Below are 16,317 nucleotides of genomic sequence, written 5' to 3'. Positions count from 1 at the left end.
AGATAGATGATCTTGATCATGTTAGGCAGCTCACAAGATCCAACAATGATAGCACAATTAGGAGAAGACGACCATCTAGCTACTGCTATGGACCCATAGTCCAGGGGTGAACTACTCACACATCACTCCGGAGGCGACCATGGCGGTGTAGAGTCCTCCGGGAGATGATTCCCCTCTCCGGCAGGGTGCCGGAGGCGATCTCCCGAATCCCCCGAGATGGGATTGGCGGCGGCGGCGTCTCTGGAAGGTTTTCCGTATCGTGGCTCTCGGTACTGGAGCTATTATCGACGAAGGCTTAAGTAGGCGGAAGGGTAGGTTTAGGGAAGACGCGAGGGGCCCACACAACAGGGCCGCGCGGCCAGGAGGTGGGCCGTGCCGCCCTGGCGTGTCGCCGCCTCGTCACCCCACTTCGTATCTCCCCCGGTGTTCTGGAAGCTTCGTGGAAAAATAAGATCCTGGGCGTTGATTTCGTCCAATTCCGAGAATATTTCCTTACTAGGATTTCTGAAACCAAAAACTGCAGAAAACAGCAACTGGCTCTTCGGCATCTTGTTAATAGGTTAGTGCCGGAAAATGCATAAATATGACATAAAGTATGTATAAAACATGTAGGTATCATCAATAAAGTAGCATGGAACATAAGAAATTATCGATACGTTGGAGACGTATCACCCACCACGAGGAGTTGTTTCCTTGACAATTATTTATAGCACTGTCCACCACGCATGCATAACCACTACTCATTATTGTCTGAAATGTACGAGCTTATCTCGCGCGGTGGACACTCGAAGCATCTGGCGGGCTCAAGGACTGCGACTGCGGTGGCACCGAGAGCATGATGATGCTTATCTATGGTGGTGTTGAGCGAGGTGGCGGAATCATACATTTTCTTTATTCTTTGATGTTTTGGTGAGGTATGTTACAGTTAGATTTTTCGATCTTGATAATGGATATTTATGAATTTCCTCTCAAGACAGCAAAGTGCCCAGGTGGATCCACAACAAGGACTAGAACAACATAGATGAGACGTGGCAGTAGTACGATTGCGACCAATTCCCTCATCGGGTTGTGGCTTACGGGGCGTTGACACCGGTCAGAAGTTCATGGGTGCCACTATGAATCCCTAAGTGCATCTTCGTGGAACGGATCGGTAAACTGCACTAATCAGAGCTTTCCCGTGCGTTGCTGGCGACGTGGAGGATCGCCCAAACCAAAGAAATCAAGGTCTCCCAAAACGAATTTTAGCAAAACCTGAAAGAAACAAGACAGAAAGGGTGAGACAAAGTAAACTCGATTAAGCCAACGTGCTTGGCCGTAGCCGATGTGTTGGCGCCACTTAAGGAAAAGCTAGAGAACCTGGTTGTTACCTATAGTTGTTCATTTTGTACCAAATAATTAAGCTTGTACAAAGATGTGTGTTTACTTTGTACGAATAATTAACCTTGTCCAAAGATGTGTGTGATGCTTTCCTCTCTCTTTATTATGTGTTTAATTTGTATCGAATAATTAAGCTTGTACAAAGATGTGTCTGATGTGTTTACTCCCTCTTTTTTACGTGTTTAATTTGTACTGAATAAGTAAGCTTGTACAAAGATGTGTGTGATGTGTTTCCTCCCTCTTTTGTTGTGTGTTCAATTTGTGTCGAATAATTAATCTAGTACAAAGATGTATGTGTTTGTTGCGTTTCCTCTCTCTTTTGTTGTGTCTTTAATTTGTACCAAATAATTAAGTGAAAACTCAGAACTGATCTCGGGTGCATATGCATCCAATACGTACAAAACATATTTTAAAATTTAAAATATTTAGGAAAAAAAAATCATATGTAATGGGGCATGTTCTATCCATACACATAAAATTTCACATAAAACCAAAAAAAATTGTGCCATGTGTAAAAAAAATAAAAACAACTTTGTGAGCATGTAACATGTCAAGATATGCACATGACTTTTTTTGTATTTGTTTGACATTTTAAAATATTTTCAAAATGCATTTCAAATAAATGGTGCATACGCACCAGGGTGCAGAAACACGCTATCATAATTAAGCTTATACAAAGATGTGTCTGATGCATTTCCTCTCTCTTTTCTTGTGTGTTTAATTTGTACTACACAATTAAGCGTATAAATAACTTGTATCAAAAGGTTTTATTGTCAGATATACCTATAATTGGGAGCGTCTTCCTCAAAGATGACTAGATTGCCTGGCCTTGGAGCAATAGATGCCCATAGAGCATGACTTCCTCACTGGCTCTATCTTCACTCCTGTAACTATATATTACAGCTCCACTACCCATGCCACCGCGCTCCTCTTTCCCCTCCAAACCCTAGATCGCAGGCACTAATCTATCCACTTTCGAAATCTACTTGTGGTAATCCTCTCATACAAATAGTACAAATATACCCAAGTGGTCCTTTGGCAGTCAAGATGCTAGATCTTGTCAAGCAGCTCCGGACTCATCAACCGCTAAGGTACATGTTTGTCCATCATGTTTTGTTTTGTTTGCGTTTTCATATTTTAATGGGATCCTGATTTTAATCGCACTTGTCGTTATTTTAGATCCTCCTGAACAAAGGCGCTGGGCCGAATTCCTACATGAAGGACGGACGGCTGAATACCTGCACGAAGGACAGTGGGCGGGTCATCGGTGAGGTAATTATCGCATGGCAAGTTGAGGTTGCTAGGAATAATCGCCTTTCCAGGAACGGCAGGCTGGTCGTCCTCGAGGTCATCAACGCATTACTAGTTGAAGATGACAAAAACTAGATTAGCAACTAGTACGACATTAGTCCTAAAATAGGTTCTAGTAGGTAGTTTAGGCAAATCAACAACTTGGCTACCTACTAACAAATTAGAATGTAATATAATGAGTTTAATGTGTTAATGAAGTGGATTATCTTATAAATTACAATTTGGATTATGTGGTGAAACTAATTTTGCTTTGATTGTGATTAAAAAAATTCTACAATCGAACATGCAGGAAACATGAAAAAAATAATGCACCGTACCTTTCCTATACACGACACTAAATTTTGTGCCGTCTATCCATGTACCCAGGCGGAGAGGCGTGGTGCCTCGATAGGTGAGCGTGTGACGTACCCAAACTGCCGCACGAAAAAAAAGCACCAGCTCTTAGTTTCCCGACGCAGTTATCCTTGTCGGTTTATTTTTGTCGTGTTAGAGCAGGCGTGGCCATCACGGGCGGGACTCGGCGTTTAAAATTGCCATGGCCCGCATGTCATGTTGTAGTGATGCATGGTAAATATTTACCATAAAATACTAAATATATGTTAAAGTATCATTGCGCTGCATGAGAATGGCCATTCGTTTCAACTATTTTAGCGTTCGTCGATCCCAATAAAACAAAAGAAAACACATAAAATAAATTGAGATGGATGGTTCTTCTCGGTTAGTGCTCTATAGGTTTATGTTTGAATCCGGTTCATCCACCCTCATCCATGCGCTGAAGACATCAAAATACGATTTGTGAGAGATCAGGGTTCTGCTTCGTGACGCTGGGAGTTCATGCATCTTACATTTCTATGAATTTGAGTTTTGTTTTTGTTAGTGTGATTTTAAAGGTAGCCCATGAATTCGCTCAATATGGTGTTATGGCGGGTTTGTCGATCTCCAGATCTATCATTCTCTGGTTGCTAGTGATTTTGCTAGCAAATGGTTTAATAAAGTTTATGAAAGTTCAAAAAGAAAGAGACACTCGGTCGCGGGTAATTTTAGTTACTATCTGAAATAGATGTTCGAAAGAGCTATTGAATATAAAATATGAACATTAAATAAACAAAATCGGGCACATAAGTAAACTGAAGAAAAAGAAAGAAACATGAATAGTCCAGATCTGTCTATAGTGCAATTAAGTGAGATGCAAAATAAGACAATAGCTTGTGGAGTAGTGGATGTGGAACATGGATTTTCTTTTGGACAAGAAACAAACAATAAAGAAATTAGATAAACGAAGATTGCGGAAAAATTAAACACACTAAAATAATCATGAATAATCTATCATATTGGTAGCACTGTATTGGATCTGTGTGCTCTCTTTTATTTAAAATGTACTTTAAACATATTTTAACTATCAAAGAATCAAAAAATGCCGCTGGGACATATTCACAACTTATGGGCGAACCAAGTCGTTCCACGAATAACCGTTGTGTGGCCGGCGTAAAAAAAATGTGCTAAAAGAAGGGTTTGCACGAGATATTTATCGTCCATTTTACACATAGGACACAAGCTTTTGGTTTTTCTCAAAAATTTACATGCTCACATGGAATTTGGATGTGTACGTGTTGATTTTTTTTTTTTGGAATTTTCATATTGTAATGTGTGTTTTGTGTCGAGGGTTTGGGGTCAAAAGTGAATTTTTGCACATCTGGTTGTACTGCAATAAATGAGCCACATAAAATAGTCCAAGGCCCATATCAGCCCAGGTAGCTTCTAATTGACGAACCCTAACTCCACGAGCCGCCGGTGAGCGACAGTAACTCTCGTGCTGCGGCTGCGGGCGGCGCATCGGGCAGGATGGTGCAGAAAAAACTAAGGAGCGGCGCGGCGCGTGGTCGCGCGGGTGCGAAAGCAGCGGCGCGTGGCCGCGGTGGTGCGAAAGCAGCGGCGGCGCGGCGTAAGGGCACCGGACGCGGTGCGCTTCGCGGGGGCGCGTCGGCGGCGCTATCAGTCGAGCAGTGTCTTCTTGCGGCCTCTGGCGGCGACGCGGCAAGTGGTCGCGCGGGCGTGCAAGCGGAAACTTCATCCGCTGCGTGGCAGCGGGACGTGACCAGGTTTGGCCCCTGAAATCCTTGATTTGAAATGTCTTAAAATACTACTCCTAGTTGCAATTTCAAATCTCTTACTCCGTAAAATACTCCTAGTTGCAATTTCATATCTCTTACTCCGTAAAATACTACTAGTTGCACTGGACAGTCTTGAAAAGTTGAAATGCACTTTTCTGTGAGTAGAAATTCTGGGGAATATCCCCACTAATGCTGTCGCGCCAATTCACTTGCAGATGCGTCACGCCGTTCGCCGGTGTATCTGTCATCACTGACGGTGAGCTGGGCATTTCCACCATGTCGGACATGATCGACGCCAGCAGTGCCAACGGTTACCACCTGCTCGTGATCGAAGGATACTCCCGCACCAAAGATATACTCAATGGCAATGGCATCAAATCTCGCCCATTCATGGTGGGAGGCCATCGCTGGTGCATTGATTTGAGGCCCAGCCGTGACAGCTCATTCAGTGCTGACTTCATTTCCGCCTACATTGTCCTTCTTGATGACAATGTTGCAGAGCCTGTGAAGGTGCAGTTTGTATTTAGTTGTATCGACCAGGTTGAGAAGCAAGAGGCAACACACATTCGTTCAACTAAAGCATGTATCTTCCCCAAGTATGGTTATAGTTGGGGTCAGAGGAAGTTTCTGAGAAGAGATGCCTTTGAAAAATCAAAGAATCTAAAGCGTGATTGTTTGACCATCCGGTGTGACATCATGGTTTGCAAGGATCTCAATATCGAGGATGGTAGTGCCACTGATGCGCCGCGGCCTGATTTACGACAACACTTGAACCAGCTCCTTCAAACTAAGGTGGGCACTGATGTGACATTCCAGGTTTGTGGCGAGACATTTGCCGCACACCGCTGTGTGCTTGCAGCCCGATCTACAGTTTTCATGGCACAACTCTTTGGCCCCATGAAGGAGGGCACTCTGGCAGGTGTCATACAGATCAAAGAAATGGAGGCAAAAGTGTTCAGGGCTTTGCTTAGTTTCATCTACACAGACTTATTTCCTGAGATGGAGAAGGATGAAGCAGAAATAGAAGAAGAAGAAGAAGGACAAGAAGAGGAAGCTGAAATAGAAGAAGAAGGACAAGAAGAGTATACATTAGTTGATGCAACGTGGCTGCAATGGGTCCAGGACTTGTTTGTCGCAGCAGACAGATATGATCTCCAAGGGCTGAAGTGGTCCTGTGAAGAGGTGTTGTGCGAGAGCATAGATGTGAGCTCGGTGACTTCCACTCTTTCTCTAGCGGAGCAACACCATTGCCATGGGTTGAAGGAGGAGTGCTTACAGTTTCTGCAAGAACAATCCTCCTCAAGTTTGCAAACAATAATGGAGGCCAGTGACTGGGAGCATATAACTATGACCTATCCCTCTGTTTTAAACGAGCTCATCGCCAAGCTTGCCACGAAAGAAAAATGCGTCTAATATGGTAGGCATGTCCTTAAGTAACACTGAATATATGTGACTCCTGACAGCACTCGTAATTTGTGTCTGGTGCCTTTGTGTCATGGCATGTTGCGTGCATGCCTATATGTTGAATCGTTTAAGATGTCTTGTGATCAAGGAAGGGATGATCTGTAAATTCAGTGTAAGTGTCAATATCAAGTTTCCTAGCTAGTCGTTTTATCCTCATGTATTGTTTGGAGCATTGTTTCATATTGTTGAATTGTTCCATCCCTATCAAGTAACCCTAACCTAGAGTCATGTGAAAATATTCAGAAGTCAAACATAGGTCACCAAGATTTTTGCACAGCAGTCTTTGGAAATCTTGATCGAGTACCCAGCACGTGTCTCCTTTGTGTTTGCTATTTTGTCTCTGGAAATCTTTTCTTAGTTAGGTTTCACAAAATCAAATGATGTAGATCCGCCCTGTACTGAAAAACATGACTTCAATTCTGTTGTTATGTCAGCCACCAAAACCTTTAAGATGGTGATGCTTTCAGTGGTAGAGTATCTCCACTTGTGTACTGGGTTCGAATCAACCTCTTTGCATAATAAAAAGCAAGGGAACGGCTGCCTAGAATACCCTTCCCCAGAACCCTACAATGTGTGGGAGCTTTCAGCACTGGGTACTCCCTTTTATGCTTTCAGTGATCAGATTCAAATCTACTGCTCATCTAGCTTATCCCCATAGTGATCCTTCCATGTTCTTTCAACTAGGAATGCATCTGGGTTCATGTACAGATTTGTCATGGCTTTATCAGCAACATGCAATATTTCTATGTCCTTCAAAGATGGTGTATGTTTAGGCTGCTTCCTTGGAATTGGACATTGGGTAGACACTATCACGGAGACAGTTTCTCGAATTCATCATGCAACCTATTGAAATTGGCAAGCTCCTGTGTGTCCTCACGTACATATTTTGGTGTATCTGCTTACAAACTGCAAAGTGTGATATTTCTTATGAATCGAACTGTACATTTGTAAATGGTGTGGTAAAGCTCCTGTCTTTGTGCTTTGCATGCTGCCCTAGCCAGTTGATTTGGGTTCAAACTAGGGCCCTCTATGCATGGTACAAACATAAATTTAGGAAATTAGGGAAAACGTTTGATTGCAGATGGCACATCCACTTGAATCTCGGGTCTGTTTGGTTCACCGATTGTCCTTGCGAGGTATGTCGATAGCTTGCTTGCCCTTTGCTCGGTTAACACCTGGCATAAGTGTTTCAACTCTTGTTTGCAACAACAACAAAAATTAACAACCGCATCCCGGTTTTAGTCTATTACTGATTGCCACGGCTATTAGGTCAGGTCAGGATCATGTGTTATGAAAGACGTCTTAGTGAAGTTCGCAGAGGAACAACCTGTGCGAATCTAGGCAACATACAAGTTTGGACAACTTCTCCAATTTTTCATTTGAGTAGTTAGGTGGTTCCTGCTGACAGTATCGTTATGTTTGCTGGCTCAGTCTTCCGGAGGTGCTCATAGGGGTAGTATGTGCGTTCATATGGGTGAGTGTATGCGCGTGTATGTGAGCACCTGCGTTTGTACTGTGTTTCTCTAAACAAAAAAAATATGGAGTATGCTGCAAGATTACAAATCATATTTTCATCTGTAGATCAAATTATCTTTCGGATGGTTTGAATTGGTGGACACATGATTTTTCTATAGATAGCAACTGTACCACCACAAGTTTGAGGACATGTACATCCCCACCACACCCACGCAGTGACGCACACACATCCTCCTACCAACGAGCCAGCCAACACACACGGCCTATATGTATGGTACCCCTTCTTTCCCCATCACCTATCTTCCCAGTTCCCACACTCTCACTTTGCAATCCAGCTGTACGAATGCATCTCTCGTGCAATCAGCTCAGCTAGGCTAGTGAGAGTGCATACATGGCTGTACATCATCGGTCGATGGTGATATCATTCGATGGAATGGTTCAAGAGATCAGTCTCCATGCATATACCACTAGCTATTGCTAGCACATTGTGATACCAAAGGCGGGCGGCGACAATGTCGCCAAGGTAATGAATCTAGCTAGCTTAACTAGGATATGATACGGATGTGCCTGGCTCCCTGTATGCCACTCATCTAGAGCAACACCTTTGCAATTAAGTTGCCTGTGATGGCTGGCGTGCACGAAGCCAAGCATATCCGAAGACTCTACATCTCCATCTCCTCTAGTTGTAGGTTACTAGTATTGCTTATTTATCTCTGTGTTAAGTTAACGGTAATTTTTTCTCCGTAGTGCTTGATGATGTTCATTTTTAACCGAATGCAGTTTCTTCTTGATCTAATCACGGTATGTATGCTGGAAAAAGAATCCAACCAAGCTTGTTTAGTGTACTTAATGTCTGCGCAATTCATTTTATCCATGTATATTTTTTTTTGTATTGGACAATCATATGAGTGCATTTTAGTTGAAGTAATTCTCACATGTTAAATTTTCTATGTTTTTTTTTCGGGAGATTAAATTTGCTATGTTTGGGCCCATGCAAATCGTGGAGTGTATGAGCAAGCAATTTCTCTTATAGGCAAATCATTTTTTAATGAGCATCAGTATTAAAGTTGCTTTAGCTTCCTCAAATTGCTTAGATCGTACATCCTTAGCATGTACTAGCATCAAGTTGAAATTTCAGATTATTTGACCCAGTTATGACTTACTCACACTTCACCCGTCTGCCTCCAAGATGGTAATCAGTTCAGGTCTGCCTCCAAGGTGCTTAGCCTAGCTGCCGGAAGGGAGAATAACAAAGCTAGTACATGTTGGCAGGAAAGCAAATGTGGTAGCCCATAGCCTGGCTCAACTAGGACATAGAGAGTTGTGTTGTGGTGTTATGCAAGGTCAGGTTCCGTCATGCGTGATGGAGCTTGTCGTGCAAGATTGTAAGAACCAGCTACCTATTGATTAATACACAACTTCCCTCTAAAAAAAAGGTGTTTAGCCTAGCTGCTTTGAAGAGTTACGAGATGAACATTTTCAAATGTTCCCTATATCCAAAAATGTAATGTTGTTCACATTTGTGCGCACATAATTGATCTGAACTATTCTTTTCCCGATCATCTGTTTCCATGGTGCTTTGAGCATAATAGATTGCACATAACAGTTTCTCCCCCGATGCAAAAGGAGCCAAACTAAGGAGCCCTTTGCACACTCCAAGAAAAAACGATGAGACTGTGAGTTTGACCATTAACTCTGCTCCCTTTTACTTGTCATTTCCAACATCGTCACAGATTCCTACTTTCCAAGCCATATGATGTTAGTAAAAGAAGGAAAATAAATATCGAAAATACTTTTGTACTTACACGCATGAGTATGGGTGTTTCAGTCACCCCCTTTTACTTTGACAAAATCTTAACGAAGTAGTGGTCAGAGTGTTATAACTGTAAACAACGTATATTTTCTACTAGAGGGAGTACTTATAAATCTTGTTAATTATGCCCTAAAATATCTCTCACCGAAGCAGGTTTGGTTCACTATGCGTGCAAGTGGAAAGTTGATACCAATGATTTCGAATGTCTTGAGAAATCGCCCTAGACACGTGAATTCCATTGCTCTCTGCATGACTCCAATGATTGATCCTCCTGAACCAGCGATGAACAGGCCCCCATATACAGTACTCGCCTGAAATAGTCATCGGCGCGGACGATTCAGGTATTGGTCGGCTGATTGACTGGCTGCTACTGCATACTCTGGACCTTTACCTCAGCATGTATTGTAGCAAAACCATGCGACAATTTGTCTGGGTATTTTGGTTTTAGCTAATTGTATCAGATAATTCTCTTTGTGGACCTTAGATAATCCGCAAAAAAAATCGATAATCCATATATGTCAGATATTATCAATAACATACAGTATCTGTTACTGTATCTGCTTAACTAATATCGACATCCGCATCCATGTATGATGGATTTCTAAAAGTGCATATCATATCCTCACAAACGGACGCGAATGCGGATTTTGAGTGGAAATTATCATTTACATCCTTATGTGACATACACCCCACGTTAGCATTCATGGAAGGGAGGCCAATACATGTAGAGACCTCACACATATATACACGAGCAATTTGTGGCCAATCATGCACCCGAATTATTGGAGGCCAAGCCGGGACAGATGCTGGCAGCTTTAGTTCCTCGTTTAAACTTTTGGGTGAACTGTTCATCCCACAAAAATGTGATGCAACAGTGTCAGCAGCCAAGGCCATAGCTGCTTAGATCTAGACAGCGTCGCCCAGATGAGGTTTAGCTGGCGGTATGCATCGACAACCTCGGCACGCAGGTCAGTTTGTTTTTGGATGAACTGACGGGTGGATGCAACACGATTGTGAGTCTAGCTGGCGACATCGACCGCCTCGGCCTGTATCTGCAGGTCAGGGTGAGGTGAAGCTCAAGGCTGCTATTGCTGCCGAGAGGTACACCACGACCATGTTAGCACCTCCAGCAGGAGGAATCCACCTGACTCCAGTGTGTAGACAAGGTAGAAAATGCCAGGGGAGGGCGAGCACTATGCAGATCGATGCAGGTGCACGGTGGTGGCTCAGTCATGCATTTGCCATTGCCTGCCTCTGCACAAGCTCAGATCTTGCAGCCCCATCCATCATGCAGCAAATTGTCCCAGGAACCACATGTGCAGCAAATGAACCAGGCAGTAACATCTAAACAGTATTGCCAAAAGGTACAAGGACTGTAGTGTTTGTTATATGCAGCAGTTGACAGAAACTGCAAAAGGAGAAAAAAAAATCACAGCAGGGATTTAGTTACCCTCTTCTCTTTTACAGGAAACTTGGCGTGACAAAGAAATTTTTTGCAGTAAAAAGATATCTACTTGGATCTGAAGAGATTGTAAACTCATGGACTTGTTAGGATCTGAAGTGAGCTCCTTAGCTCATGGTTGTTGTAATTCATCCCCTTGGAGCTGCTGACATGCACTACAACGCTAATGCCTCTTCTCAGAAAGAAAACCAGGAACGGAAAACTACCAGCTATTTCACTAGTCTCATCTCTGGTGGGAAACAACAATCACTACTGGTAAGAACAGTGAGTGGGGAATAAAGATCTAGCTATGTAACATTTTGGTTCATCTCATCTGTGATGTCTCGGAAGACCCGCAGCCGGTTCTGCTGCGGCCTCCATGGTCTTGTGCTCGCCGCCGCGTTCTTAGGCCAGCGGCTAGTGGCCTCAGTGTGACTGGCACCCTGACAGTTCTCACTGTCACGAAATGGTACATGGCCGCCGAAAAGAGAACGCTGAGCTGCACTGCTTCTCCATGGTGTTTGCCCGGTGCCTTGAGCCTTCTCACTGAGATGAATCGTGTTAAGCCTTTGGCTGACTCGGTTGCTGTGGTCTTGAGCCTTCTGCTGCTTCCATGATGGAGCAGTCCTCACAAACTTCGGGTTCATGTTCTCGTCTGTCGAGATTCTGGAGTCGCTGCGTCTCCAAGAACCTGCTGATGAACTTTGTAGCCGAACACCTGGGACTGGGGTTTTGAGGCTGCTGCTTTCTTGAGATGATGGTGGTGTTCTGCCCCTCTGCTCACTTGCATGTTTGCTGCTCCTACCCTGCACAGTAGTTTGCTGTTCATCCTCCTCCACCATGTCAGCCCACGTTTTTCTAGCCCCATCAGCAAAACCCTTCCCCTCTTGCATAGGATTCTCACTAGCATCAATGCCGCCATTAGAGTTTGGCAGGCATTCAGCTGAGATAGGAGTCTGAATTTGATTCTCTGTGCTGACATTTGGTCTGTCCTTCTCAACCAGCCGCTTGCGTAGTTTCTCGAGTAGAGACTGTGGTGTAGCAGCATCGTTGAACAGTTTAGAAAGATCTTGGTGCTCCTCCAGGCATTGTCCGTTCTTCTCTTCCTCAGTTGCAAGCATAAATTGTGGTTCTTTACGCTTCAACTGGGTTATCGGAGAAGGAAGAGCTTGTGGGTTGCAATTCTCATGCTTCTCTGTATCCGCTGGAACTGGAATTTGTGCCTCTTCATAATTCAGTTGAGTTGAAGAAAGAATTTGTGGATGTAGATATTCAAGGTTCTCCACATCAGTAGCAACCGAAATCCTTGAATCTTTAGACTTCATTTGAGTAATGGGTGAAGGGAGTGTTTGTGACTCCATTTCCCTAAGCACTTCAGTAGCCCGGGCAAGAGATCTCACATGGTTTTCATCATTGGAGTTGCAAGGTATAGATTGGAGAAGGTATTTAGCTTCAGCTACCTTTCCAATCTTCATCAAGCAGATGGCTAAATTACACTCTTTGTTATAATCAGCTTCTATAGCAAGAGCTTGCCTGGGTCAAGAGATAAAAGCCAAGTCAGTACCAGCTGGATTGAGTTGGATGAGCTTTATTGGAAATGATGCATGATGTTATGGCAGAGCAACAGAGTTCACTTTTAGTAGTATCAGCCTCCTTGATGCCGACTGAGAAACTATAGTGGTGCGATAACATTTATTTATAAAAATAACAGCAAACATAGGGTCGAGAATTTCAAGATATAGTATGAATCATATCTAAGGAAATCTATATAAGATTTATAAGTCCATCCCCAACATAGATATACCTGTAGAGCATTTCAGCTTCCTCATAGTTCTCAGACTGCATATGGGCCCAGGCGAGGTTACCCAGCAACCTTCAATGACAGAGCAAAGAGTTAGAATAGGGTTTGCAGGTGCTGTTGAAATGGAGATGTACGAAAGATTTTTAATACCTTGCTTTTTCATCTCTGAGAGACAGATAGACTACTCTTCCATGAGATTTAGACAGCTTAGTTTTCCACCGGCCAGAAGCTAGATCCTCATCAACAATTCTCAGCTTCACTGTCAGCATTTCAATCTGCTCTTTTGTCCTACCACATTTCTGGTTCAACATAAAAATGATTTGTATCAGACAAAACCCTGTGCGTATTTATTATTCGCTGATGAATTTTTCACATGTGCTTTTGCAAACTATTACACGTTTTAAGATCTACTACTATAATCAGACCCCAAACTGGGCTTTGGCAGAAAGATTTAGCTTGCATACGTAAATTTACAGGACCAAGATACCTTGTAAAGGTCAATAAGAATATTGTCAAGAGAGTCTTGAGCTTCATTAGGACAACGGTCACGGAAGGTTCTTATCGCTTCGATGGCCTCTTCAGCCCGATTGGCTTGTTTCAGTACAGTAGCCATATCCTTCAGTGCACTCTCAATTCGTTCACCACTGTTAATAGCCGCCCAGAACAATGGAACTGCCTTGTTGGGATCCTTTTCAATTAACTGGAAAAAATAAGCAAGGTGATGAAACAAAATTTATCTAACAAGAGCTTCTACGATAAAGAGCTTGAATGCATCTTGATTTACAAGTTTGCAACTGCTACAGAACAAAATAATACACTGCAAAAATGCAGGTAGCATGTACAGAAATATATCAGCCTATAACGTGTTGAGAAAAGCAAAACATCAGGCGGAATAAGCATCTGTTGCAGATACCAGTCAGAAAAAACATAGGACATTACACCAGCAAATCTAACCAAACTTTTGCGATCCAATCTTTCGATACAATACATTTCTGGTTATAGGACACCTAGTCATCAACAAGGATCAACACTTTCATTCCAGTCTACGCTTATATCATATTTTCCAAAATTATCCTATGGGCCCCAATATTTTAATTACAGGTCTGCAAGTGCTACAGAACTGGAAATACAATGCGACAATGCAGGTAAACACGTACAGGAGTATTGCAGCTTATTTAACGTGCTGATAATAGCATAGCTTCAGTCAGAAGCATCTGTTGGGGATACTAGTCAGAAACATCATACTGCATAAAACCATTAAATCTTATCAAACTGTTTCGATGCAGTCTTTTTGATACAGCACATTTATGGTAATAGGACACCTAGTCATGTAGAAGGATCAACCCTGTTGTTCCACTTTACGCTAATGTCCTTTTTTTCATCAAAGGTTGTCCTATGAATCGCATTATTTCTGCCAGGGTGTCTATCTTCACCTTTCTCTACTTTTGTGCAGCTGAAGGATATGCAGTTAGAATGGAAGATATCTTGATATAATAAAATATTCATTGGAAAGAAAACTAAGCTTCAAGGATACATCCTTCTCCCCCTTATACGGCTCTTTTTCGAAAAGCGTTATACTACTAGCATCTCATGAGACTCAGCAGGACACAGTCGCTGCAGAATACCATTACAGCGCAACTAATAGAAGAGTGTTCCGTTAGCTGAAGGCTGGAACAAACTCTTATCAGTGGTGCACTGGGGGAACACTTTAGGAGCAGATCAAGTTCTCTTTCCGTATCTCCTAAGCTTCAGCTCCACATCATTCTGACAAGAAGAGGCCACACATCCCTACACCCAACCTAGACCCATAATGATGATTGACGAAGCCTAATAAAGTACTCATGGACGCTTAGTGCAGTGCATAAAAAAATGATCACGAATGAATATGCAATTATGAACGGAATTCAGAATATACTACGGCAGCATTCACAAGTTGGACAAGTGAACCAAAATATTAGGGATCGTCACAATCCAACTGTTGATATACGCCATATCAGCTGCATCTAATTAGCCACCCGGATGGACCAGATAGCATAGCGCTCAGTTCTGGGCCCTGGAAAACGAAGAAACTGCACCTGACGGCGGTCGATCGTGTTACCTGCGCCTGCTTCGCCCTCACGTACGGCGAATCCAGCGCCGGCGGCGCCCTCGGCGGCCTGGAACACCCGCCCCCGCCGCCGCTCGGCAGAGGCGTCGCGACGGGGCCTCCGCTCGTCGGCGGGGTCACGCGGTAGGAGGAGGAGGAGGGGCAGCCGGCGCTCGCGGGCGGCGTGACGTGGCTCCCGAAGACGAGGTCGCCCGCGGGGCTGCAGGGGCTCCACCTCGCCGCGCCCCTCGGCGACGTCCACGGCGGCAGCCGCCTGCCCCCGCTCGGCATTGCGGAATTCCGTCGAACACCTGGCGCGTCACCCCAAAAAACACCGAACGCAGTTCCTCGAACAAAATTCTCCGCAGATCAAGGGAGGGGCTACTAACCCTACCGGCGGCGAGGAGGTCCGGGATCGGGCCGCCGTGGCCGGGAAACCCTCGCCTCCGATCGAGAAGGTGGATCTGCCCGCTCGCGAACCCGATTTCTTCCGAGAAGGGATTAGCGAGGCGAGAAGGAACGATTTTGCTATATATACAGTGCGAACTGGCGAACGGAAGGAAAATTTTGAAACGGAGGTGGGGAGGGAGGTGGCGGCGGGGGCGCTGACGTGGACACGGGAACGGGCCCACATTTCGCCGACGTGGACGTCGTGTCACGGGGTTCCCGTTCCCGTTCGGTCGTGCGTGCGCATCAACCCAGTTCGCTAGCTAGCAGGAATAAGTGCCGTTCATGCGTGTCCTGTGATGCCGATGTCGCGAGATCGCGTAACGCATGTAATGCGTATCGACCGATTATTGGTTTTGGGCTTGCGTTTTAATGCACACACGATGCATGTGTTGCTCATGGTTTTACCTTGGTATGTGTGATCCCTGTGTGAAGGACAAGTTTGTTTACTTCACGGTTACACAGGGAAAATGGATAGACCTTATTTGTGTTTCCTTGCTCCATCACTTGGCAACTGCCAACTTTTTTTTTTTTTTTGAACTCGGGGAGGGGTCTAGAAGACCCCAGATTTTGTATTATAAAAGTGGCAGGTACAAAGTTTTGCAGAAAACCCCTTATACAACACTCGCACTACGAACCTAATATTTGAAGAAAGGGGCTTGCACTTTACAAAGAACACCCTACAAAATAACCGATCAAAGCAATGTAGGGCCTGGGTGTCTCCGCCACGCGACGTCGGCGTCCTCCAGGCATTGCCGGCAAGAAATAGCTGAGGCAATGCTGCCTCCAGCTTTGATGACCAAGGAAGTGAGATAATCTCCCCGAACTGCTCCAATCCAGCAGGAAAACACTGCCGGCCTCCAGATCTCCTTCACACCACCAAGGCCAGAAAGAGAGAGAGACTGCAGCAGCAAAATCCCCAGCAAATTGAAGCAGCAACAACTTATTAAGAAAGGCCTCACCGACAGGGCCAAATCCAGCCAACCACCA

The 16,317-nt window shown here is 44.2% G+C and overlaps 2 protein-coding genes and 1 long non-coding RNA gene across 5 annotated transcripts; 2 read left to right on the top strand and 1 right to left on the bottom strand.

The window, feature by feature from the left end:
- The first annotated feature begins 4,443 nt into the window (after window positions 1-4,443).
- On the top strand, window positions 4,444-6,419 carry LOC127314423 (BTB/POZ and MATH domain-containing protein 3-like). The gene is made up of 2 exons (XM_051344888.1): window positions 4,444-4,787; window positions 5,015-6,419. The coding sequence occupies exons 1-2, from the start codon at window positions 4,531-4,533 to the stop codon at window positions 6,210-6,212; spliced, it is 1,455 nt and encodes a 484-aa protein (XP_051200848.1). The 5' UTR covers window positions 4,444-4,530; the 3' UTR covers window positions 6,213-6,419.
- Window positions 6,420-7,913: 1,494 nt separating this feature from the next.
- LOC127312375 (uncharacterized) lies at window positions 7,914-9,301 on the top strand. Its single transcript, XR_007858298.2, has 2 exons — window positions 7,914-8,262; window positions 8,520-9,301. It is a non-coding gene; the product is annotated as an uncharacterized lncRNA (long non-coding RNA).
- Window positions 9,302-10,972: 1,671 nt separating this feature from the next.
- LOC127314424 (uncharacterized) lies at window positions 10,973-15,529 on the bottom strand. Of its 3 annotated transcripts, none has more exons than XM_071823385.1 (6): window positions 15,270-15,529; window positions 14,870-15,191; window positions 13,282-13,494; window positions 12,945-13,093; window positions 12,798-12,866; window positions 10,973-12,526 (listed from the first exon to the last, which is right to left on the bottom strand). In XM_071823385.1, exons 1-6 carry the CDS (start codon window positions 15,512-15,514, stop codon window positions 11,302-11,304), a joined length of 2,223 nt encoding a protein of 740 aa, XP_071679486.1. In that variant the 5' UTR covers window positions 15,515-15,529; the 3' UTR covers window positions 10,973-11,301. The 3 variants fall into 3 exon arrangements, with proteins under 3 accessions (XP_071679486.1, XP_051200850.1, XP_051200849.1); XM_051344890.2 differs by having other exon boundaries at window positions 10,974-12,526; window positions 14,893-15,191; window positions 15,275-15,370; XM_051344889.2 differs by having other exon boundaries at window positions 10,975-12,526; window positions 14,893-15,191; window positions 15,270-15,380.
- Between the last annotated feature and the right edge of the window lie 788 nt (window positions 15,530-16,317).

The sequence above is a fragment of the Lolium perenne genome, chromosome 7, assembly GCF_019359855.2.
Source record: "Lolium perenne isolate Kyuss_39 chromosome 7, Kyuss_2.0, whole genome shotgun sequence".
Taxonomy (NCBI): domain Eukaryota; kingdom Viridiplantae; phylum Streptophyta; class Magnoliopsida; order Poales; family Poaceae; genus Lolium; species Lolium perenne.
The sequence above is the reverse complement of the archived record's forward strand: the minus strand, read 5'-3'. Positions and strand labels throughout refer to the sequence as shown.

Coding starts and splice junctions, on each gene's coding strand:
- LOC127314423 (XM_051344888.1), top strand. CDS start 4,531: ATGGTGCAGAAAAAACTAAGGAGCGGCGCGGCGCGTGGTCGCGCGGGT. Junction 4,788..5,014: donor TGGCAGCGGGACGTGACCAG/GTTTGGCCCCTG, acceptor ATTCACTTGCAG/ATGCGTCACGCCGTTCGCCG.
- LOC127314424 (XM_071823385.1), bottom strand. CDS start 15,514: ATGTGGGCCCGTTCCCGTGTCCACGTCAGCGCCCCCGCCGCCACCTCC. Junction 15,192..15,269: donor ACCTCCTCGCCGCCGGTAGG/GTTAGTAGCCCC, acceptor GTGACGCGCCAG/GTGTTCGACGGAATTCCGCA. Junction 13,495..14,869: donor ACACGATCGACCGCCGTCAG/GTGCAGTTTCTT, acceptor TATTTTTTCCAG/TTAATTGAAAAGGATCCCAA.